The 19,446-nt window shown below is 38.5% G+C and overlaps 2 protein-coding genes across 2 annotated transcripts; both read right to left on the reverse strand.

Annotated features, from left to right (window-relative positions):
- Positions 1 to 240: 240 nt before the first annotated feature.
- On the reverse strand, positions 241 to 4,998 carry LOC121307049 (zinc finger and BTB domain-containing protein 26-like). The gene is made up of 2 exons (XM_041239134.1): positions 4,951 to 4,998; positions 241 to 2,709 (listed from the first exon to the last, which is right to left on the reverse strand). Exon 2 carries the CDS (start codon positions 2,695 to 2,697, stop codon positions 1,414 to 1,416), a length of 1,284 nt encoding a protein of 427 aa, XP_041095068.1. The 5' UTR covers positions 2,698 to 2,709; positions 4,951 to 4,998; the 3' UTR covers positions 241 to 1,413.
- A 3,688-nt stretch (positions 4,999 to 8,686) lies between these two features.
- Positions 8,687 to 11,738, reverse strand: LOC121307051 (zinc finger and BTB domain-containing protein 26-like). The gene is made up of 2 exons (XM_041239136.1): positions 11,416 to 11,738; positions 8,687 to 10,565 (listed from the first exon to the last, which is right to left on the reverse strand). Exon 2 carries the CDS (start codon positions 10,536 to 10,538, stop codon positions 9,360 to 9,362), a length of 1,179 nt encoding a protein of 392 aa, XP_041095070.1. The 5' UTR covers positions 10,539 to 10,565; positions 11,416 to 11,738; the 3' UTR covers positions 8,687 to 9,359.
- Between the last annotated feature and the right edge of the window lie 7,708 nt (positions 11,739 to 19,446).

Here is a 19,446-nt window from a genome sequence, read left to right on the forward strand (position 1 = left end):
CTCTTGTCTAGTGAAGTTCTGGTCCAAGCATCATTGTTTTGGGAGCTCAGCAGTATGGTGTTTGTCTTTGTTATAAATGCACATGAGGAGAAGTATAGCAATCAATCAACAGGCAGTGACTGACATATTTCCATCAAAACATTTTGATATTGTTGTTACTTTTAAACCAAAGCATGTTTTGGCATCTCATAACTTTTGTACTCAATAGCAGCTATAATGAAACATGTGCAGTTCATTCAATCAAGGACAACAATATCATTTATTTGGGGACTTAACGTTTCTAACACAATAGCACCTATACAAGTAACACACTACCTTATAGGGGATAGACAAAAAATGATTTCTACCTCCCATTACACTGCCAGTAGGGTGTATAACAACTACAGGCAGTCAAGATGGCACTGGTTAGCAAGTGTGACAGTGTGAAGGATACAGCAGCATGCTTTACATTACAGGCGTTTCTAGTTGTTTGTAAACCCATTTTATGTAACTGCCTATATTACATCACCATTAACCATAATAAAACCAACACCATACATACATTATTTCTACCACTATGTGTTCATCCTGGATAAAGTGCAACAAAGGGGGTCTTCGGTTTGAATGATTTAACTCAGGATGACTTTCCTACATTAGATTTAATTGCACAGTCTAACTACATTAGGAATGTACAGAATGTTTATGTGTGTCAACAAGAGGATTTATGATGATCTGTTTCCACATGGACCCAACTGATACCAGTCTAAGGGATCCATACATGAATAAACTAAGCATTTTTTGTAAATCAAACAGTCTTATCCAGGGGTGTAGCGATTCACTAATCTCATGATAAGATATGTATAAGGCATAATAAAATCAATTTAGTGATGGACCATTTTGTTAAGACTAAAAAATTCAAGATAGGGAGAGTACATATATATCCATATCAACTATAAAACACACTTTCTTTATTCAAGAACCATTTGGTGATCTACAATATACTATGTTTTGCGTTTGGTCTTGAATCACGATACAAACGATACATACTTCTATTATGATACGCTAGATCATGTAAAGAAAGTATCACAATTCATCAATACATGATGAATCGTTACACTCCTAGTCTTATCAAATAATCTATACATTACACACACAGAACGCGAAAATAAAACACCTTTTCTGCTTAACACATTTAAACAGTTTGTTTTAAAACTCCAGTATTTCCATGTGCAGCGGGCAGTATTATGCGTGACACTGCCGTTACAGATTCTGTCCAATTCCCTGACGGTGAGACGAGATGAGGTTAAAAGCTCTAACACCACAGATGCAAATGAGCCCTCATCCTGTTATAAATGTTTTAGTCTTTTTACATACTGTAAATAGACAACTCTTTTGGAAAATCTTTATCATCAGTCTCAAAACTAGAATATTACATCAGTTCCCAAGGCTGTGGTCTGCATTTTCTGCATCGGTGTTGTGAACTCTGCTATAGTCAAAATCCACCGGAACGTCTTGGATACTCCTTTCATTTGCATTGTCAAAACTGTTTTTCCCGTGGATCTGCTTGAGGTGCTTTCGTAACACAGGCTTGTGTGCGAACACCATGTCGCAGTAGTTGCATTTGTGGGGCTTGTCCCCGCTGTGCAGGTTCAGGTGATCCTGTAAAGAGCATTTCTGCGTGAAAGTCTTGCCACAGATCTTGCACTGGAAAGGTTTAATGCCCGCGTGAACCCGCATGTGTCTGTGGAGGTTGCCTTTCTGCGTGAACGTCTTGCCACACAGCAAGCACATGAACAGCTTGTGCATCTTCAGGTGGTTGGCGTAGTTTTCCAGCTGTCGAAAAACTCTGGCGCATTTGGGGCACTGGTGGTACCACTGGAGACATTTATCTTGTGTCCTTGCGTGGCCCCCAAATGTGTTCTTCCCAGCAAACATGCTATCTGAACTAGCAGCAGAACTGTAGCTCTGTGACTGGCGTGACACACTGTCCCCAATTCTGGTCTCCACTGTGGAGTTAATAAGGGAATGCTGAGGCTCAGGAGTATGTAATGGGGCTTGTGCAGATGATGGAAAGTGGTTCTGAAGCTTAGTGTTAGCCATAGATGCTTCACTGATGGATTCAACCTTCACAATTGTGATTGCATTGTCTTCCCCATCGGTATTGTCATCTACCTGTTGGATGTTTGGAGAACTGGTCTGCATGATCACTTCCTCCTCCTCTTCATCTCCTTCTTCCTCAACTTCTTCCACTGTCACGGCAGCAGTGGACTGGTCCTCTAGGGGTTCTGAGGAACCCATTTTCTGCACACCTTGACTCTTCAAAGGATCACTGGGTTTGATGAACTTGGACAATGCGTGGGTGCATCGCTCAACAATGTGACCCATTTGGAGGAAGCTTGCCACCGTCAGATAGTTCACAAGCTCCAGCTCTGGAAATTCGAGAATGCCTGTGTAACAGGACAGCATCAACTGCTTCCCCACTTCGGAGCTCTGGAAGATTGAGATTTTAACCTCCTTGGAATCGCTGAGCAAGAACTGATCCCTCAAAAAAGATGATCCAGCAGCAAAGACCACTTTGTGCCCCTGGACCTCCAGATCGTTCACACACACCGTGACATCACAAAACCTGTTTTGCTTTCTCAGGAGGTCCATTTTTTGCAGCATTGAATCCCCATAGTTTGAAAACTTGAAGTGAAGGATTTCCGAATTCGAAGACATGTTGCATCAGGCCTGTGAGATAAAACAAAAAACACAACAAACAATTACGTTTTTGCAACAGTTTTGATTAGTCTGTTATCATGCGTTGTCATATTCTTACTGCAGTTTGTACTGGTAATTCCAGGTTACTGTCTTTGTCTGCTTAGAATTTCCCTCCCTGTACATCAACTGTCCAGGCGGTAGTGAGATTGCAGTTGGTTGTCAGACAACCTATAAAACTGTGACCTTTGATGTTTTACCTCAGCAGATTAACACTGCCAAAAAATACAGCCATACATGTTGCAATAGGGTCATTACTTATCAATTACTTTTTTGATGGACAGCACTCGAAACATTCTTTCAAATTATATGTGCGCAGGTTGTCCCTAGCAAATTAGGTCCCATTCAAAACAGTGTGTTACACAGCTCCTGCACCACCTTTTATGTTTTAAATATCATCTAGCACTGTGGTTCCCAAACCAGTGCTGAGGACCCCCTGTGTCTGCTGGTTTGCATTCCAACTGAGCTCTCAATTACTTAACTAGATTTTTAATTGAAGTGATAATTTGCTGAATCCAAGCTTTTTAATTGTTTTCAGCTCCTAACCGTTGCATATTTTAAGTTAGCTAGAACATTTTATAAGTAACTTGAACTCTACAACTGTTTAAGAGCTGAAAACTATTAAAAAGGTCTAGTTAAACAAATGAACAGCTCACTTAAGGGTCTAGTTAAGTAACTAGAACTAAATGAAAACCAGCAGACACAAGGGGTCCCCAGGACTGGGTTAGGAAGTTCTAGCACAATTAGAGGAAACACCTCCCCGGAATTTGGTTCTCTTAAACTGGAATTACCTCTCTGTTTCCATCTGCCCAAATACACTTCCTGCGTTACTGGTGCTACAGGTAATACATTGCAACTGTAGGACGTGAACTTTATAGTGTTGTAGCAGTTGGCTTTACTGGAAAACCAAACTATCAACACGTAAATAATGGAGAATGTTACTCACAGTGCAAGAGCCAAAGCTATAAAAACAAACAGAGCCATCACAAAAAAGTACATCTCAATGGCCTACATCCACATGTAAAATTGTAGGTTGGGGCATTTGGATAAATGCAACTATATACTCCCAGAATCTTATGTCAATTTAACTGAACAGGGTAATGGTATAAGATTGGCGTTTTTATTTATAAATAAATAAATCGTTTGCATAATTAACTTCAAAAATGACTTATCAACTATATGTATCAAAAGCCGTTTAACAGTTTTTGTTGTCAATGAACTAGTGTATCAGCTAAAATAATAATTTGATAATTTACAACCCTGAGTGCTGATTATAACAATTTTTCGATTAGAGAATAACATTATGATAAGTAAAATATTTTTTTTTTAAAAAAAAAAAGCTAATTTTGAAACCAAAATCCCAAATACTTTCTAAAGAAAGAAAAAAAAAAGTAACGCACAAGCGGTTTAAAAACATTATCCTGGATTTCAAATCTAGGGGTAGCCTATAACCGAAACACTATTTTATGCAAAACAGCTGTTATATCTGTCTGGGCATGCACATTCGCCACTAGTTCTGTGTACACTGCCAAAACAAAGAATTGAAAGTGCCAGTCCGCCTGTGAAGAAAGCAGCCCAGCTGCCTAGCGCTAGAGAAGCTCTATTTAATGAATGATCAGTTGAAACAGACTTGTCACGTGACTTAGCACAGACATACACAGGATCACTTCTAGACAGGGTGAACACACAGACATCATCATGTCGATTAAATTAAACCAGCATTTGATGTATTCCCGATCGCACCGTTATTATCTTGAATGGTCTCCACGGGAAGTACATACATCCAAATGTTCACTTTATAAGCATTCTCAAACCTGCTTTCAGTGTCACACAACGAGACGTGCTCAAAATTAGTTGTGTAGTTTCCCCTTTTTTACCGAGGCTGTCAGGAGTTAAGATTTTTTCACTTTGTAATTTAACTTATTAAAAAATAAAGTACATCTATGGATGGGAGCCACCAATTATTCAAATTCAATTCGAGGTAGAAACACAGTTATGGTAAGAGGGTCATTTGTCGTTTCAATCTTACTCCACCTAGACATGGTGTCTAGAGATTTGCTCTAGCAAAGTCTAGCGCCAATAATCGAAAACAAATAGGCTACCGTTCTCACGTACAAATTTGCAGCGATATCATCCAAAAAGGATATTGACTAGGTTGCTGGTTAAATGCAGTAGCTGCGTGGAAGAAATCTAAAATTAAAAAAAAAAAAGTACCTTCTGCTCCAGATTTTCATGTCCTGAAAAATGGCAGATCAACTGAAGGGCAGGAGAAAGGAGGAGCCTGGAACAATCTAGATAAGGTATCGCTTCACTATTTAAAGGGGTAGCGTCTGTTTGCTGTAGCTGACCCGATGCCGCGTGGGAGGAATATACATAAACATGATCCCAGTAAAAGGTGAGGATATTATACATGCATTGTCATAATATCCAGAAATAATCGATATTTATAGTGTAATAGAAATATTTGTCTAAATTCACACACACACACACACATACACATATATATATATATATATATATATATATATATATATATATATATATATATATATATATATATATATATATATATATTTTCTCGTTACTTGTTATTGGTAAATCTGGGTTACTGTATGTCAGCAGTGCAACAGAATAGCTTTGCATGCTTCCTTTACTGTTTTAAAAATATACTTTGAAATACTGCAAACCATCTCTTATAAGGGTCTGTTTTAATGATCTCATGTTTAGCCCCTGAAAGTACACAAGGAATTGACTCAAGTACCTTGGGATGACCAGAACCAACCTGCCAGTACATTTTAACCCTGTTTTGCGCACCTCATTACAAAAATAAGAAAGCATTTTTATCGGTGGGACACTTGCCCCTTATAGCTTAAGGGTCTGTCTGCAGGTCTTAAATTGATTCACTTATTGAAAGAGATCCAAGCTATCATAATAGCAAAGCAGTTTACCTGAATGGGCGTGATGCTCACATTGCTGCCACATGATTATCTTATTAAACTACAACGTCTGACCTAGAATACCTGCCTGTGTTGCCATAGGGACCAGTTTCCTCAAGATATGGATAGATTACAAACTAGATACAATGCTGTAGATACTGTACATAGTTTAGCTGATAATTTACATAAACCATTTTTTGTTGTTAGATGCATGTAAACCTGAAAAATACCATTAGTGTGCCATATTTAAGTAGAATGATACATTTTACAATTCCAGCTTTTTTCCATGCAAATACAGGGTCCCTATGGGGCAGACAGATACCATGGCAGACATGGGTGAGGAGATTCACAGGAAAAAAAAAAAACAATCCTCAGTCTTGGATGGTTCTGTTTTATTTAAATGGTTTATGTTGATGCAATATGTCTATTGTTACATCTCAAAGGACACCCTAGTGAAATTGGAAGCATGTGTTTTAACTTTGGTTTCTGTCAATGACACCACTGTGGCAGCTACAGAGTTTTTTAATCTGGAAAACCCTGATAATAGAAGTTAACTGAGAAATCAAATAACTCAGCTGTGTCCCAAACATTAAAACGGGTGTGTTCTGTCTCATACAGCTGCTGTATGACCTAAAATGATAATTACCCTATAGAATGAACTAATTTTCCTTCATAGTCGAATGAAACCTGCTGAATAATGTTACATTAACATTTTGAATTATACACCACTTTGTAGTTTTCCATATATTGAAAATGACATTTCAATATCATATGCTTACTCTTACACAGGCAATTAATTAATTTAATTAAAGGTTAAAGAACCACCCCCATTTATTATACAAGGCTTTATTTAGTCACGCAATTGTTACTTTGTGACAATTAATTGTGACTTTACTGCTCTACCTAGGATCACACCTGCTGCAAAGCAAGCGATCAGGTAGAAGCAGCAGTTTCAATTTTATTTTACCTATAGCATTGTAGTACTAGAAAAATAAATTATCGAAGTCCTTACACAGCAAAATACATTGGATTTCAATGTCCACAAGGCCTAGCCTGGACTTGACTGAATTTGAAAAGTATTAATTATAAAAGCATGCTAATTGTCACAATGAAAGCGACTGGCACTAAGGCAGCTTGTACTAATACAGATACAGAAATATGTGCTGTTTTAACAATGATCAAATAGGAATGCTCACAATGTTATTATGCACAGTAGCTTTGTATATTAAACCATTTTTGTGCAGGTCATTATTTTTTTGCTTTTTAGCAGTTTCAAACCAATGAGCTGTTGGAGAGTTTCAGGACTAAAAGTCAAGACAAGTTAACCAGGGTGCATCAAGTGTACAAGGAGAGAAGTCTTCATACAATTAAAGGTTTATATACTAGACAGGGAGACGGTCGCCTCCAAATACACTGGTGTCATCCTTTAGTTATAGCTGTTATATGACAAGTGCTTGGTCCTTCCTTTAATAAAGGGAGTTGGAGCTTCCACTCAGTCTGATTTCCACCAAATCAGTACTATGTTGTCAGTGCCTTTGTGACATTTGTCTTAATGACACTGTACCAAGTCCTGCTACTACAGGAGAACAGGCTTTGGAAGCCCCCATGCAAGTGAACAGCAGATTCCACTCGTCAAATACAGCTTGACAATGACTGCTCTGCTCAGGACCTGTGGCCGAGATCATCCATGAGGTTTGGAATACTGGAATCTGTATATTCCAGAAACAGCTCTGTGCTGTTAAGGCATTGTTCAAAGAGTAAGTAGCTTCAAAGGTTACATCGGCTTGGTTTACATGCAAAAATAAAAATAAGTCTCACCTTTTTGACTTGCTATTTTGGTAGTATCTTTCGGGCAATCTGGGCTTACATGCAGTTTTCTTTAAGGGAGGGAAATTCTTCAAAAATTAAAACGACCAAATTGATATTAAAATATGGGACGGTGTACTTAAATGTTCGGCAGTGTTCCAGTTTGGCCTTGCGCGTCTGACAATACTGTGCAGCTTTCTTAAACTGGGTTTACAAGAAGTTCTTTAAACAGCAGCTTCACTGCTGGAGTCTTGAGAACCTTTGGTACAGATTTTGAACTGTTTCAATGCTCTTCCTAGAACATGAGGAATGTGCGTGATATGTATGTGCTATGTCACTTTCCTGACCAGGGATCCTAGGAATCCATTTGCTGTGGCATAACACGGAAAAAATCCGATATCAACATGGAAAAACACAGATTTCTCTATGTGTTTGGAGATTTTTTAGTTTTACACATGGGGAGGGTCAAAAAACATGCAAGTCTTTTTTTTGTTTGTTTGATAATAACCAAATCAATACACGTATAATATATAAACATTAACACAGGCAACTTTGATTTAAACTTACCTAAACATACCTGTCTGATAAAACTGCTTCGGGTATTCAAGTTCAGTTTACTTTAGTAATCAGAGCTATTCAAATAAAATAATAAAAATCAACCCTAAAGATAGGGGTCAATGAGTTTGGCAAGAACAAGTTTTGGTAATGTGCTGTTTTGTACTTGATGCAGCAAGGCTGTAGATTACACTCGCAGACAGACCATTGTAGAACACATGGAAAGAACTAAACATAAATTCAATGAAAGGAAATGTAAACAAGATGAGTCTGAAACAGCAGGGCCATCGAAAACACTGAAACAGACCACTGTGTTTGGATCATTTCAGCGTCTTACAACTGCCAAAGAACAGCGTGAAACACCGGTTTGAGATTTTGTCATAATGTGTGTAAAAGCCGATACTCCTCTGTACATAGTGGATCAATCGTCGTTTGAGATTTTTTCATCAAGCCCTTTAGGGAGGTGGTGCCATTCCAAGGTCAAACCAATCGTAGCTGGAATACTGCAGCTCTACTTCAACAAAAGCCGTGCAGATGACGAAGACTAACATTAATATTATTTTGTTTATAATAAGGAACTATTTGTAATATTTGAAGTAAAAAAATGTTTGTTTTATTGATTAATGGCGCTGGTAAGCTTGTAACTTGCTTAGAATTTGAAAAACTATTTTTATTTTATTTATTTATTTAGCAGATGCATTTATCCAAAGTGACTTACACATGTTACGCTGTAATACTAGGTTACAATTCAAGAATAATTAGTTATAAACTAAAATACAACATAGAGACAAGTGTAAAAAGAACAACAGTACTTCCTGTGTTAACTGTTACCCAGTAGTACTGTTTGTGTCTTATAATGTAGCAGGGAAAACTCACATTTTTATCCCTTTTATTTTACTCACAGAATAACAAGGGAGAGGGAATTTGGTGTTTCTACACTGTATGTAGACCAAGTCATTGCCACTTGATGTGAATGTACTGATGAAGGCTGTTGGTGCCAGTACTCAGTATTCTTTAAACAAGATCAAAGCAAGTTCAAAGTCAGGTCAAAGCCAGGTCAAAGCATATGATTTTAGCAAAACAACCACTCAATGACGGCAAACACCATAACATAGCAAGGGAAATGTGAAATCAATTTAAATGACCTATTAAAACTGCTTACTCTTTAAACCCTCCATATTTACATGAACCTCATTCCACACAGGACTGCAAACTTGTGTAAACTGTACAAGTTACCACACTCTGAAAATCACCATGAGTTTGTGCCTTCTCACATCTGCATGAGCCAGCATTCACGTCAACAAGTGTGCTTGCTTTCAGTTTCTGCTAATCGCTGTCCACAATGAGTGCTTCCACCTCTTCACAGGTGTTTTCCAAGCTGCTCTTCCTGTGTACATCCTTCAGATGCCTCCTCAGTCCTGCTTTATGTGCAAAATGCACTGCGCAGTAGTTGCATTTGTGAGGCTTGATGCCCGTGTGAAGGTTAATGTGGTCCTGTAGCGTAGCCTTCTGGCTGAAGGCCTTTTTGCAGAGCAGGCACTCGAAGGGTTTCATTCCAGTGTGCACACGTACGTGTCGGGTGAGGTTACTCTTCTGCGAGAACGTCTTGCCACAGCGCAAGCACAGGTACATCTTGTGCTCTTTCACGTGGCTGATGTAGTTTTCCAGGTGCTGGAAGACTTTGCTGCACTTCCGGCAGTAATAGGGCTTTTGCAATATGGCGTCGTGCTCTCTGATAAAGTTCTCCGACATCAGCTTGCTGATCAAAGAAGACTGGACCTGGTCGTGTTGCAGACACTCTTCAAGGCTACTCGAGGCTAAGCCCTGGAATTCGATTTCCTGGGCCGCGAGCACATAAATGTCTCCACTGACCACCTCCTGGTCAACTGAGTCGTCTCTGGAATAGTCCTGCGTGTTGCTTCCAGAGGTTTCAACGGACAAGGCTAGAGATTTGGAAACAAAGCGCTCGCATTTGGAGGGAATTATAGAAGAGGGGACATTTTTCACTACATGGGTGCTGTCCTCAGAGTCTATGTCAAATCCATCTACGGTTTCTTGCAATTCATCCCCGTCAGAAGATGGAGAACACGGCTGTGCCTCATTAAAAGTCATCACCCCTTTTATATCTGCAAGCGTTGGGTCAAGGTACTGGGACACAGCCTGTGTACACCGTTCTACCACGTGACCCATCTGCAGAGCGCTGGCAGCAGTCAGATAGTTCACCAGCTCCTTCACAGGGAACTCCAGTACGCCTGTGTAGCAAGACAGCAGCAGCTGTCTTCCAATTTCTGAGCTTTGCAGGACTGAGATGGAAACCTCCCTTGAATCGTTAAGCAGGAACTGGTCCCGCAGAAAGGGAGACGAGGCAGCCAATACAACTTTATGTCCCTGGAATGTGAAATTGTGAATCTGTAGGGCGACATCGCAAAAGCAGTCTTGCTCCCGCAGTAGGTTCATGTTTTGCAGTAGCGAGTTGCTGTGGTTTACAAACTTGAAGTGAAACATTTCAGAACCTGGAGCCACTGATAAAACCTAAAATGAAAAAAGAAAAGATATAATAAATTAAAATATCAATATATATATAATATTATTAGGCTACAAATATTGCAAATACTGAATGGAAGGAAATATAAGTCTGTTGGAATTGTATGGCCTCATACAAACCCACCAACAAACATGCATCCTGAAATCACTGAAAAATACCTAATTTAGAAGATGTGCTGTATAGTTTGAAGGTGTCTATCCCATACCCCAAATACAGTTTTTATATATGGAAGTTGTTGCCTTATGGCTCATCTCTATAGCTGTTTTCTGTACCAAGTTATCTGTATAGCAAGCATTATGGAATTTGCTTTCTGAGCTGTAACTGATGACAGCAGTACGCAGGGCATTCTTTAGTGGCACCCAGGTTTAAAATCACCTATCTAGCAGTATATTGTATAACTGAAGTAGAATCAAAACCTCATGCATGTAGACATTAACTCGCCCAAATGTTTAAGTAAAAATATCAATTTATAAACATCCCTATCGCGTTTTATTTTGTTTAAATGTACCGTGCAAATTCAGGAAGTAAAATAAATAAATCACATAACCATTCTGTAACAAAGTTTCTCAAAGAACATTTTTATAATTTAATTATTCATTGTGACTCGAAAAAAAAGGAACTATTACAGTAGTCGTGCCGTAGGCTATGCCTTTTCTGTTGCACGTGTTTAGCCCTCTTCGTAATCAGAAAATTCAGAGGAAGTCAACCACAATATAAACTCAAGTCTTATCAGTTGGTGTTTTTTTTTTTTTTTTTTAACATAAATATATTTGCTATTCGCTTCAGTTAAAGCATAACTTTCAGATTTATGAATAACGCTAAATCAAATATACTCACTGCAAAGCAAAATCCACAGGCGGCTGCAGTTGGAGATGTCAAAAATTACTAACACCACTTTTTTTTTTTTTTTTTTTAAATCTTAAACTGCATTTCATTATTGTATGGTCAGTCTTTTGAATTAATAAAATAAAACGTTGGTTTTAAAACCCCAAATAAAGTATTCACAGCTCTTGAAAACATAAAACTACAAAACCATTAAGCTGCTAACATTCCTCATTCCTGATTATTTATCTTAAGGATGCTTTTCTACATGTTCTAAACTTTAATTAAACGGGTTTTTGTTTGTTTGTTTTTTTCCCAGTTTGAACACCTAACCTCCTCTTTATCAACTGCAATGTGTGTAAGCTTCCTACTTCCTGTGCATCACGATTGTCACCCCCTAGCTAGCCTACTGTCTCCTGGTGTGTGTGCGGTTTCTAGACGGCTTTTGTAAGTCAGCTGCAGCATTCTTGTTATTGCATATTGACAGTGTAAAGAAGATGTTCACAAATGAAATACACTTTATATGACAAACAGGATGTGGCATTTTAAAACAGTAAGTCGTTTGTATATTAATTTCTTTAAAATCAATTAATAGAAACACGTATTTCATAGAATTTCCGCCCCTACAAAAATAACTTATAGGTTTCTATAGACCTATCGACCAAACGTCCCAATTCTCTATGCACCTACAGGTTTCTATAGCCTTTAGGCCATATGCCCCAATAAAATTCTCTATAAAAACCTATAGGTTCAATACAATAGCCTATGGGTCTTCTGTAGAAATATATAGAAATTCTAAAGAAGTTTTCTATAGTTAACCTGCAGGTTATTTTCTTTTTTTCTTTATTTCTCTTTTTTTACATATTTCGTTGCTTCACTAGCCCGTGTTGGAAATATTTTATTATGGTTTTTGCGAAAGTTATTATTAATAATAAAACAAACAAAAAAGTTTTAAAGACGTACACGTATCTGCATCAGTATGTGTTCCGTTGGGCTTTATTATAGCTAGAGGTATGGGGACAGTAAGCGGCCACTGTGTAGTTACAGAACACACATTCTGGGTCGTTTCAAGATAAGATGTCATTGTGTTAAAAACACAGTGAAAACGCCTTAATAAAACAACTGCTTAATAAAATCACTGCTTAGGTGAAACAATGCCATGGACTGTTAAATTTGCAACAATTTAAAGCACACAATGCAAGGTTTGGGTGGTCTGAATAATTATGTAACTTTCGTTTGCCTCATTCTGCTGGTCCTTTTTTTGGCAGCTAAATCTTGTAGCCGTTTTAGCAGCAGAAGCTGTGTGCGTAATTAATCACGTGATTACAGGTACTTCGGCTGAGTAGACAGTACGGTTGATCAAAGATCGGATAATTGTCTCTCTGCTCTATGTAGAAAATAGCTATACCGGGAGGCAAAAGACTGAGAGCAACTCAAATGACCAGCAGATGTCAGTAGTGATTCACTCACTCTGAGGACTAATACCACAACTACTGTCTGGCTGTTACTGCATGATACATTGCATGATTCAGTATTATCATAGATACTCAATTTCAGTGCCATTTGAAGGGACTAACACAGCAATCCAGAGTCCATGCAGTTTCAAATGAAAACAGATCGTCTCCATCTTCCAGTTGTACCCTCCAGGATATGGAAGCACATTCAACCTGGATCTGATCTGTAATGTTACAGAATACTGGAGGGACCACGTGGGACAATTCACCAGGGGATTCCAGAAAAATTCACCTCCTAAAGAAAGTCAAGGTACCTGAATATTAAAAACCGAAACATCCATGTAAATCTGGAGCCATGTGGTCACCTAAGATCAAACCACTCAGTCATGGGAGCTACAGGTAAACATTTGCCATTTGTTTGGCTTGGCAGTGCCCCATTGGAGGCAACGTACTTTATATGAAACTATTAAGGGCTATTAACGGTTTCTATTAAGGTCTCTGGTGGCTACGTTTTGTTTTGGAGTAGATTTTCACAACTGTAAGTGAAAATAATTATGAAATTCCTGGCTAAACACAGAGGATAAAAGTCTTAATAAAATACAAACCTTCAAAGGCGTGATCCTGTGAATATTTGTTTTTCTGCCATATCAATGGGTCATACATCACCAAAACACCAACATAATGACATATTCATAGTAAATCTCATTGGCTTATGTTGTATAGTAGAATGCCAAAGGTATAATCTAGTGTACCCTTTCAAGCTGTGAGATATTAATTGTGTGGCATTATTCTATATGAAGTCTGCACACTGTTACACAACAGCAGACTTAATTATGACATTATCCGTATCTGAGAACAGGATAAGATGTCTGGCAGGATGGCTTTGTGGAGACGCCCAGAGGCACACAGGCAGGTACTTGCAGGGTTGATTCGCTGGTGCACTGTTTTATTAAACAAAAATAAATTAGAATGTTTTTTATTTGTATTTCACCTGTTCTAATGTATTTTGGAATTGACTATTCATTGTTTGCTTTGGTGTATTATTGATATTACTATATTCCTGGTTTTGTTTTTTCACATTATGCAGCTCCTTGAGACACCTTGGGGTGAAGGGTGCTGTATCCTATTATATTATTATTATTATTATTGAGAGAGAGAGAGAGAGAGGATATATAATAGAACTGAGGTGTGTATACTGTGGCTCTCAAAAGTATTCACCCCACTTTTCCACATTTTATTGTGTTACAACATGGAATCAAAATGGATTTAATTAGGAGTTTTTGCCACTGATTAACACCACAAAAGATCATAATGTCAAAGTGAAAAATAAAATCTACAAATTCTTCTAAATTAATTACAAATAGAAAACAGAATACTTGTATAAGTATTCACCCCCTTTGCTATGACAGACCTAAATAAGCTCTGGTACAACCAATTGTCTTTAGAAGTCATAATTAGTCCACCTGTGTGCAATTAAGGTGTTTCACATGATTTCAGGTTAAATATAGCTGTCTCTGGGAGGTCCCACAGTTGGTTAGTACATTTTCTAACAAAAACTACATCATGAAGATGAAGGAACATTCAAAGCAAATCTGGAATAAGGTTCTTCTTAAGCACCAATCAGGGCTAGGGTATAAGACATTTATAACATTTCCAAGGCATTGAATATCCCCTGGAGCACAGTAAAGTCCATTATTAAGAAATGGAGAGAATATGGCACAACTGTGAATCTGTCTAGAACAGGCCGTCCTCAAAAACTGAGTATCTGGATGAGAGGGGCACTAGTCAGGGAGGCCACCAAGAGGCCTATGGCAACTCTAAAGGAGTTACAGTCTTCCACGGCTGAACTGCATACGGCAACAATAGCTCAGGTGCTTCACAAAACTGGCCTTTATGGGAGAGAAGGCATGTGGGAGACTCTGAGACCAAGTGGAAGAAGATTCTATGGTCTGGTGAAACCAAAATAGAGCTTTTTGGCCAGAACACTAAGCGCCATGCTTGGCGCAAGCCTAACACCGCACATCATCCTGCGAACACCATCCCTACCGTGAAGCATGGCAGTGGTAGCATCATGCTATGAGGATGCTTCTTTGCGTCAGGGCCTGGAAAGCTTGTGAAGATAGAGGGCAAAATGGATGCAGCAAAGTACAGAGAAATCCTGGAGGAAAATCTGTTGAAGTCTGCAAGCGACCTGGGACTTGGGAGAAGAGTGGCCTGCGTGAATGTTGAATTGAACATTGCCATTGAAAGTGCAGTTTTGATTCGTTACACTTCTTGTAATTCCTGGTTTATTCATTACATTTTAAAGTAAAATATTACTACCCATTTTCATCACGACACAGAACAAATGAGTCTGCCTTTAAATCACGCAGCACAAATAAGTCTGCCTTTAAATCACGCAGACCATTCCTTACAAGACCTGCAATAGTATCAGGTGAGAGTTGCGGGCAAATCTTCATCCCACAGAGACAAAAAATGTCAACAGCAACTACTGGGGAATGTTTCATGCTTGCCTTTAACAAATGACAACACTCTGTTTTAGTAAGGAAGTAAGTACCACTAATGTGTAGGCTTTTATAGTGCTCTGAAATATTATTTACATAGGCTTATTTAATATTTAAACAGGTCCGCGAAATCCTAATTTTATTACATAACCTACCCGGAAGAAAAAAAATTATCCATAATTTAAATAGACCCCTCAGCATAACTGATGTTGGCTGAGGCTTTTCCAAATAACTCCACGCTGACCTGTCCTCTGGGCTTTAAGTGCGGCCGCTAAATAACCCAATACACAAGCAGCGCTCATTGAGACCTTCATTATCATGATTGCAGCTCATTATTTGTGCGTGTTGAGTAATTTGCATTGCTCTTATGCTTACATAGGGCGCAGTGCAAAATAATTGCCTGGCCTCAATGCAATTTGGATTCTGCAGCCGCAATTGTTTGCACTGGGCCTATCCTTACATCAGCCCCATAATTCACAACATATTTAATACCAGGCACTGTATTGTTTTATATGGAAAAATGATTTCTTGTTTTTTGGCAGGGGCAATTGAACCATTTGTCTGATAACAGATCTCCTAATAGCAACTAGGCCAAGCTCTGCAGAAATGTTTCTTTTACCACCATTCCCACATGTGTCATCGCTTCAAGCACTTAAAATGTATTGAGTTACAGCTTGAACTTTTAGATTGGCAAAACATGTTCAGCTTGCAAAAAAAGATTAGAAAGCACTTGAAAGCATTATGTCATTCGTGCTGCACTAATATTAGTGTAAGCCTCTCAATGTGTGGGAATGTGCTGTGCCTGTACACCTGGATTAGCAGGCTGCTTTGTTAGTTTTGTGATGTTGGAATGTATTTTCTATTGTTTTGGACAGGCTACAATATTTGCACCGTTTAGATAATTTTATTATTAGTGTAGAATAAATACAGCAAAAATTATTAGTTGGAACTCTGATTTGTACTGTGCAGATAATGCATCTGTAGCTTTAAGTGGAAGTCCTTAGGCACTGTGATGTTGCTGCTAACCAGTTTTGGAGTTCTAGGGGAGATCTGGGGACTAGGTAGGGAGGGTGTTACGCGGGAGATTTTGAGCTCTGTATTCTAATGCTGTAACAAAAAGCAACAAACCTGTGCTAAAGAAATAAAGAATATTGAACAGAGAAATTTTGTTTGGACATTTTTTTTATATCATCTACACATGAACCTGGCTGGCTCCACCTGAAGAGAACTCAAACTAAAATTTTGTAAAATTGCTGAATAATCAGAATTCAACAAACCTATGCTATTTAAGCAACAAAACACTGACAGGCTTCCTTTGTCAGCTGATTATTTTGCCGTATTAATGGCAAAGTGTCCTGAATTGATTTTAGAATCTTTTAGATATTGTTACCTGCAAAGTTTGAAGATTATTCAGCATCTATCATGACTGTAAAATGCTGTTCTAGTATAACGAATCTGATAGTTCCTTTGATGTTAATTTTATTGTCCCACATGAATATGTTGTTTAAATGAAAGGTTTTAACAACGTGTAATATCTCCCCCAAAACAGTGGCATTTTTTAAAATAAATAAATAAAGTGGAATTGCGATGTCTCTTTAAGGATGATTTTTCAGTGATACTTGGAAAACGCTGACTGTAAGCAAAACACATTTCAAATGTTTGCTGTGGAATTCTTACAGATGTTAATAGATCATTGTAAAATTGCTATTGTACTGAACATACTCAAGCACATGCAGAGATAAATATGCTTTCAAAATAACCACAGGACTGAAGCACAGTTAGCGGTCCAGATAAGCTGCATACCTGCCTTAAAAATATGCACAGCAATTTTACTGCACAGCTTGCCTGCCTACCCTCCCGCCTTCCCTAAAACTTCCACTAACAACTACAGCCTCTAAAATAACGTTCCTATAATACTAAACAAACTGTCTTATAACTTATGAATGCATTTCCTTATTCTATTTACCTGCATGGCTTTATATTAAAGTTTTAACATGTTCAATGAGTTTAAGAATTTAATGTTAAAATATAAGTACCGTAATTAATTTGCAGTCAGTGTGATACCTCGAAAAAATGTACCGAGCCGATAAAGAACCCACGCATGGTTGTACAGGAGTTCAAAGTAACACTGCAGTTAAAATGGAAGGCTCTTTTTTAATGCCTGCCCCATTACCATTTAATATTGTTCAGTATTCATCGTGATTACTTGTGACTTCAAGGTAATGTTGCATTTTACCCCCTGAAAAGAGGGTAAAATGAGGATAAGTTACTCCCAGACCCAAACCCTTATCTGGAGCGCTCTCCTCCAGTGTATAGAAAGGCATAGCAGAGCTGCCTTGGGTTATAGTCCTTCTGTAACCGGCCCATCTTATATTACACAGACCTCTTATATACAGTATACCATATTATATTCTACAATACTATAAGCTGATTATGTTGCACATCTTGTATACAAATACATTCTCCTAAAATGTGTACAATGATTCATTTTATAAACTGATAATTAAGTACAAGGTGAACTAAAAAAGCAGGATACCTACTGTATAGCGATTGCACCCCTATAAACTTTGATTTAATTCTGAATCAACTGTTCATATCAGCTTTTAATGATAAATACAGCTGTGGCATCGATTTGGAACTGTACATGTTTCATGTTTCAAACTGTGTAGGATGCATTTATTGAATATGAAAATGTCTACTGGGAAATATTTTCTTTGGTGAGATAGAATGTCTGAGTGATGTGGGCAGTTGATTTGTCTTTGGGCTGGTAATTGAATAGTTCCATGAAAAGCTTGTTCAATTACTTCATGGGAACTGACAGTGTTTAAAAAAAATAACTGTGACTACATCTACGAGGTAGAGACTACATCCCTCCTAGCTGTTTCTCTACTCACAGGCACACACAATTTGAGCTTGCTGACATGTTAGATTAACATGACTACTACCGTGACAATATAATGGTTTTCTAAGCAACAATCATTGTGAAACCACAGGGTGTGGTTCTCTTTGCACACCACTCGCTTGTGTCTTGAGATATCCAGAAATGGAGCTGAACTAGATAATATAAATATTTGCTAATTAAACTAAACCATGGGTGGGGGGGGGGGGGGGGGGGGGGGGGGGGGGATCAATAATATTACTGTCTAATACTGACAGATTATGAAAGGAATTTCTCATTTATTGATGAAACAAAACCTGCTTGTTTGTGTGTGGTTCGTACCTCATTGAGGGCATTCTGTATCTGGAAATATAAACTACATTTTACCCTATTTTTTTAAATTTTTATCACATATTTGGGGAGGGAAATCCAACACATCAGTTCTTCAAACTGAGCTGAAGCTCAATTCAACCCTGTAACAGAGATCTGTGCTGACTGTTTGGCGCATGTGTGGCACTGCAGGAAGGGGGCTGCAGCCTCGTAGATCCACCTGTCAGTCATGGCAGTGACACGGAGAGGCGGGGAAGAGTGTGTTTTGGCTGAGAGGCGGGCCTTGGGGGATTGCTGACCCTATAAGATAACGCTCTATTGTTACATCAGCCAGCCACTATAAGACGGAATGAGCCAGCTGGTGGAAGCTCTGTGGCCGGACCAAACACAGCTGGAGAAGAACGAGCACAACAACAAACTAATAAAAAAAAGAAAAGGAATTTTTAGTAACAGGGAAAAACTTGGGCAGAACCCCAAACAGTATCAGCAGGTTGAGGGAATGGGTGAGCGTAGGATGGAGACCCGGGCCAAGATAGTGACGCTTGGGTTAACGCTGTCGAGTGCAGCACCTTTACATTGTAGTTTTATTACTGTGTTTTATTTTCCCTTTTTCTTTCGCCTTTTGTCATTATTATTTCAGAGCACCTGTGAGTGCACCAGCAGTTGACTGTTTACCTTTTGTTGGTATGACTGTGGACCTGATTACCATTGTCGGTATTTAGGCCATGGACAACAGCGCCCTCTGCGGGCTAAAATAAATCAAGAAAGAAAATAATAAAAGTGGGCACCAGTACGGTGTTACGGTGTTTCGAATAAAACCTTCTGTCTCCAGTGTGTGTCAGTGAATTGCCCACCACCCTTCCACAAGACCTAATTCTAA

The sequence above is a fragment of the Polyodon spathula genome, chromosome 52 (genome assembly GCF_017654505.1).
Source record: "Polyodon spathula isolate WHYD16114869_AA chromosome 52, ASM1765450v1, whole genome shotgun sequence".
Classification (NCBI taxonomy): domain Eukaryota; kingdom Metazoa; phylum Chordata; class Actinopteri; order Acipenseriformes; family Polyodontidae; genus Polyodon; species Polyodon spathula.

Bases quoted from the DNA above. Each gene is read 5' to 3' on its own strand.
- LOC121307049 (XM_041239134.1), bottom strand. From the start codon at position 2,697: ATGTCTTCGAATTCGGAAATCCTTCACTTCAAGTTTTCAAACTATGGG.
- LOC121307051 (XM_041239136.1), bottom strand. From the start codon at position 10,538: ATGTTTCACTTCAAGTTTGTAAACCACAGCAACTCGCTACTGCAAAAC.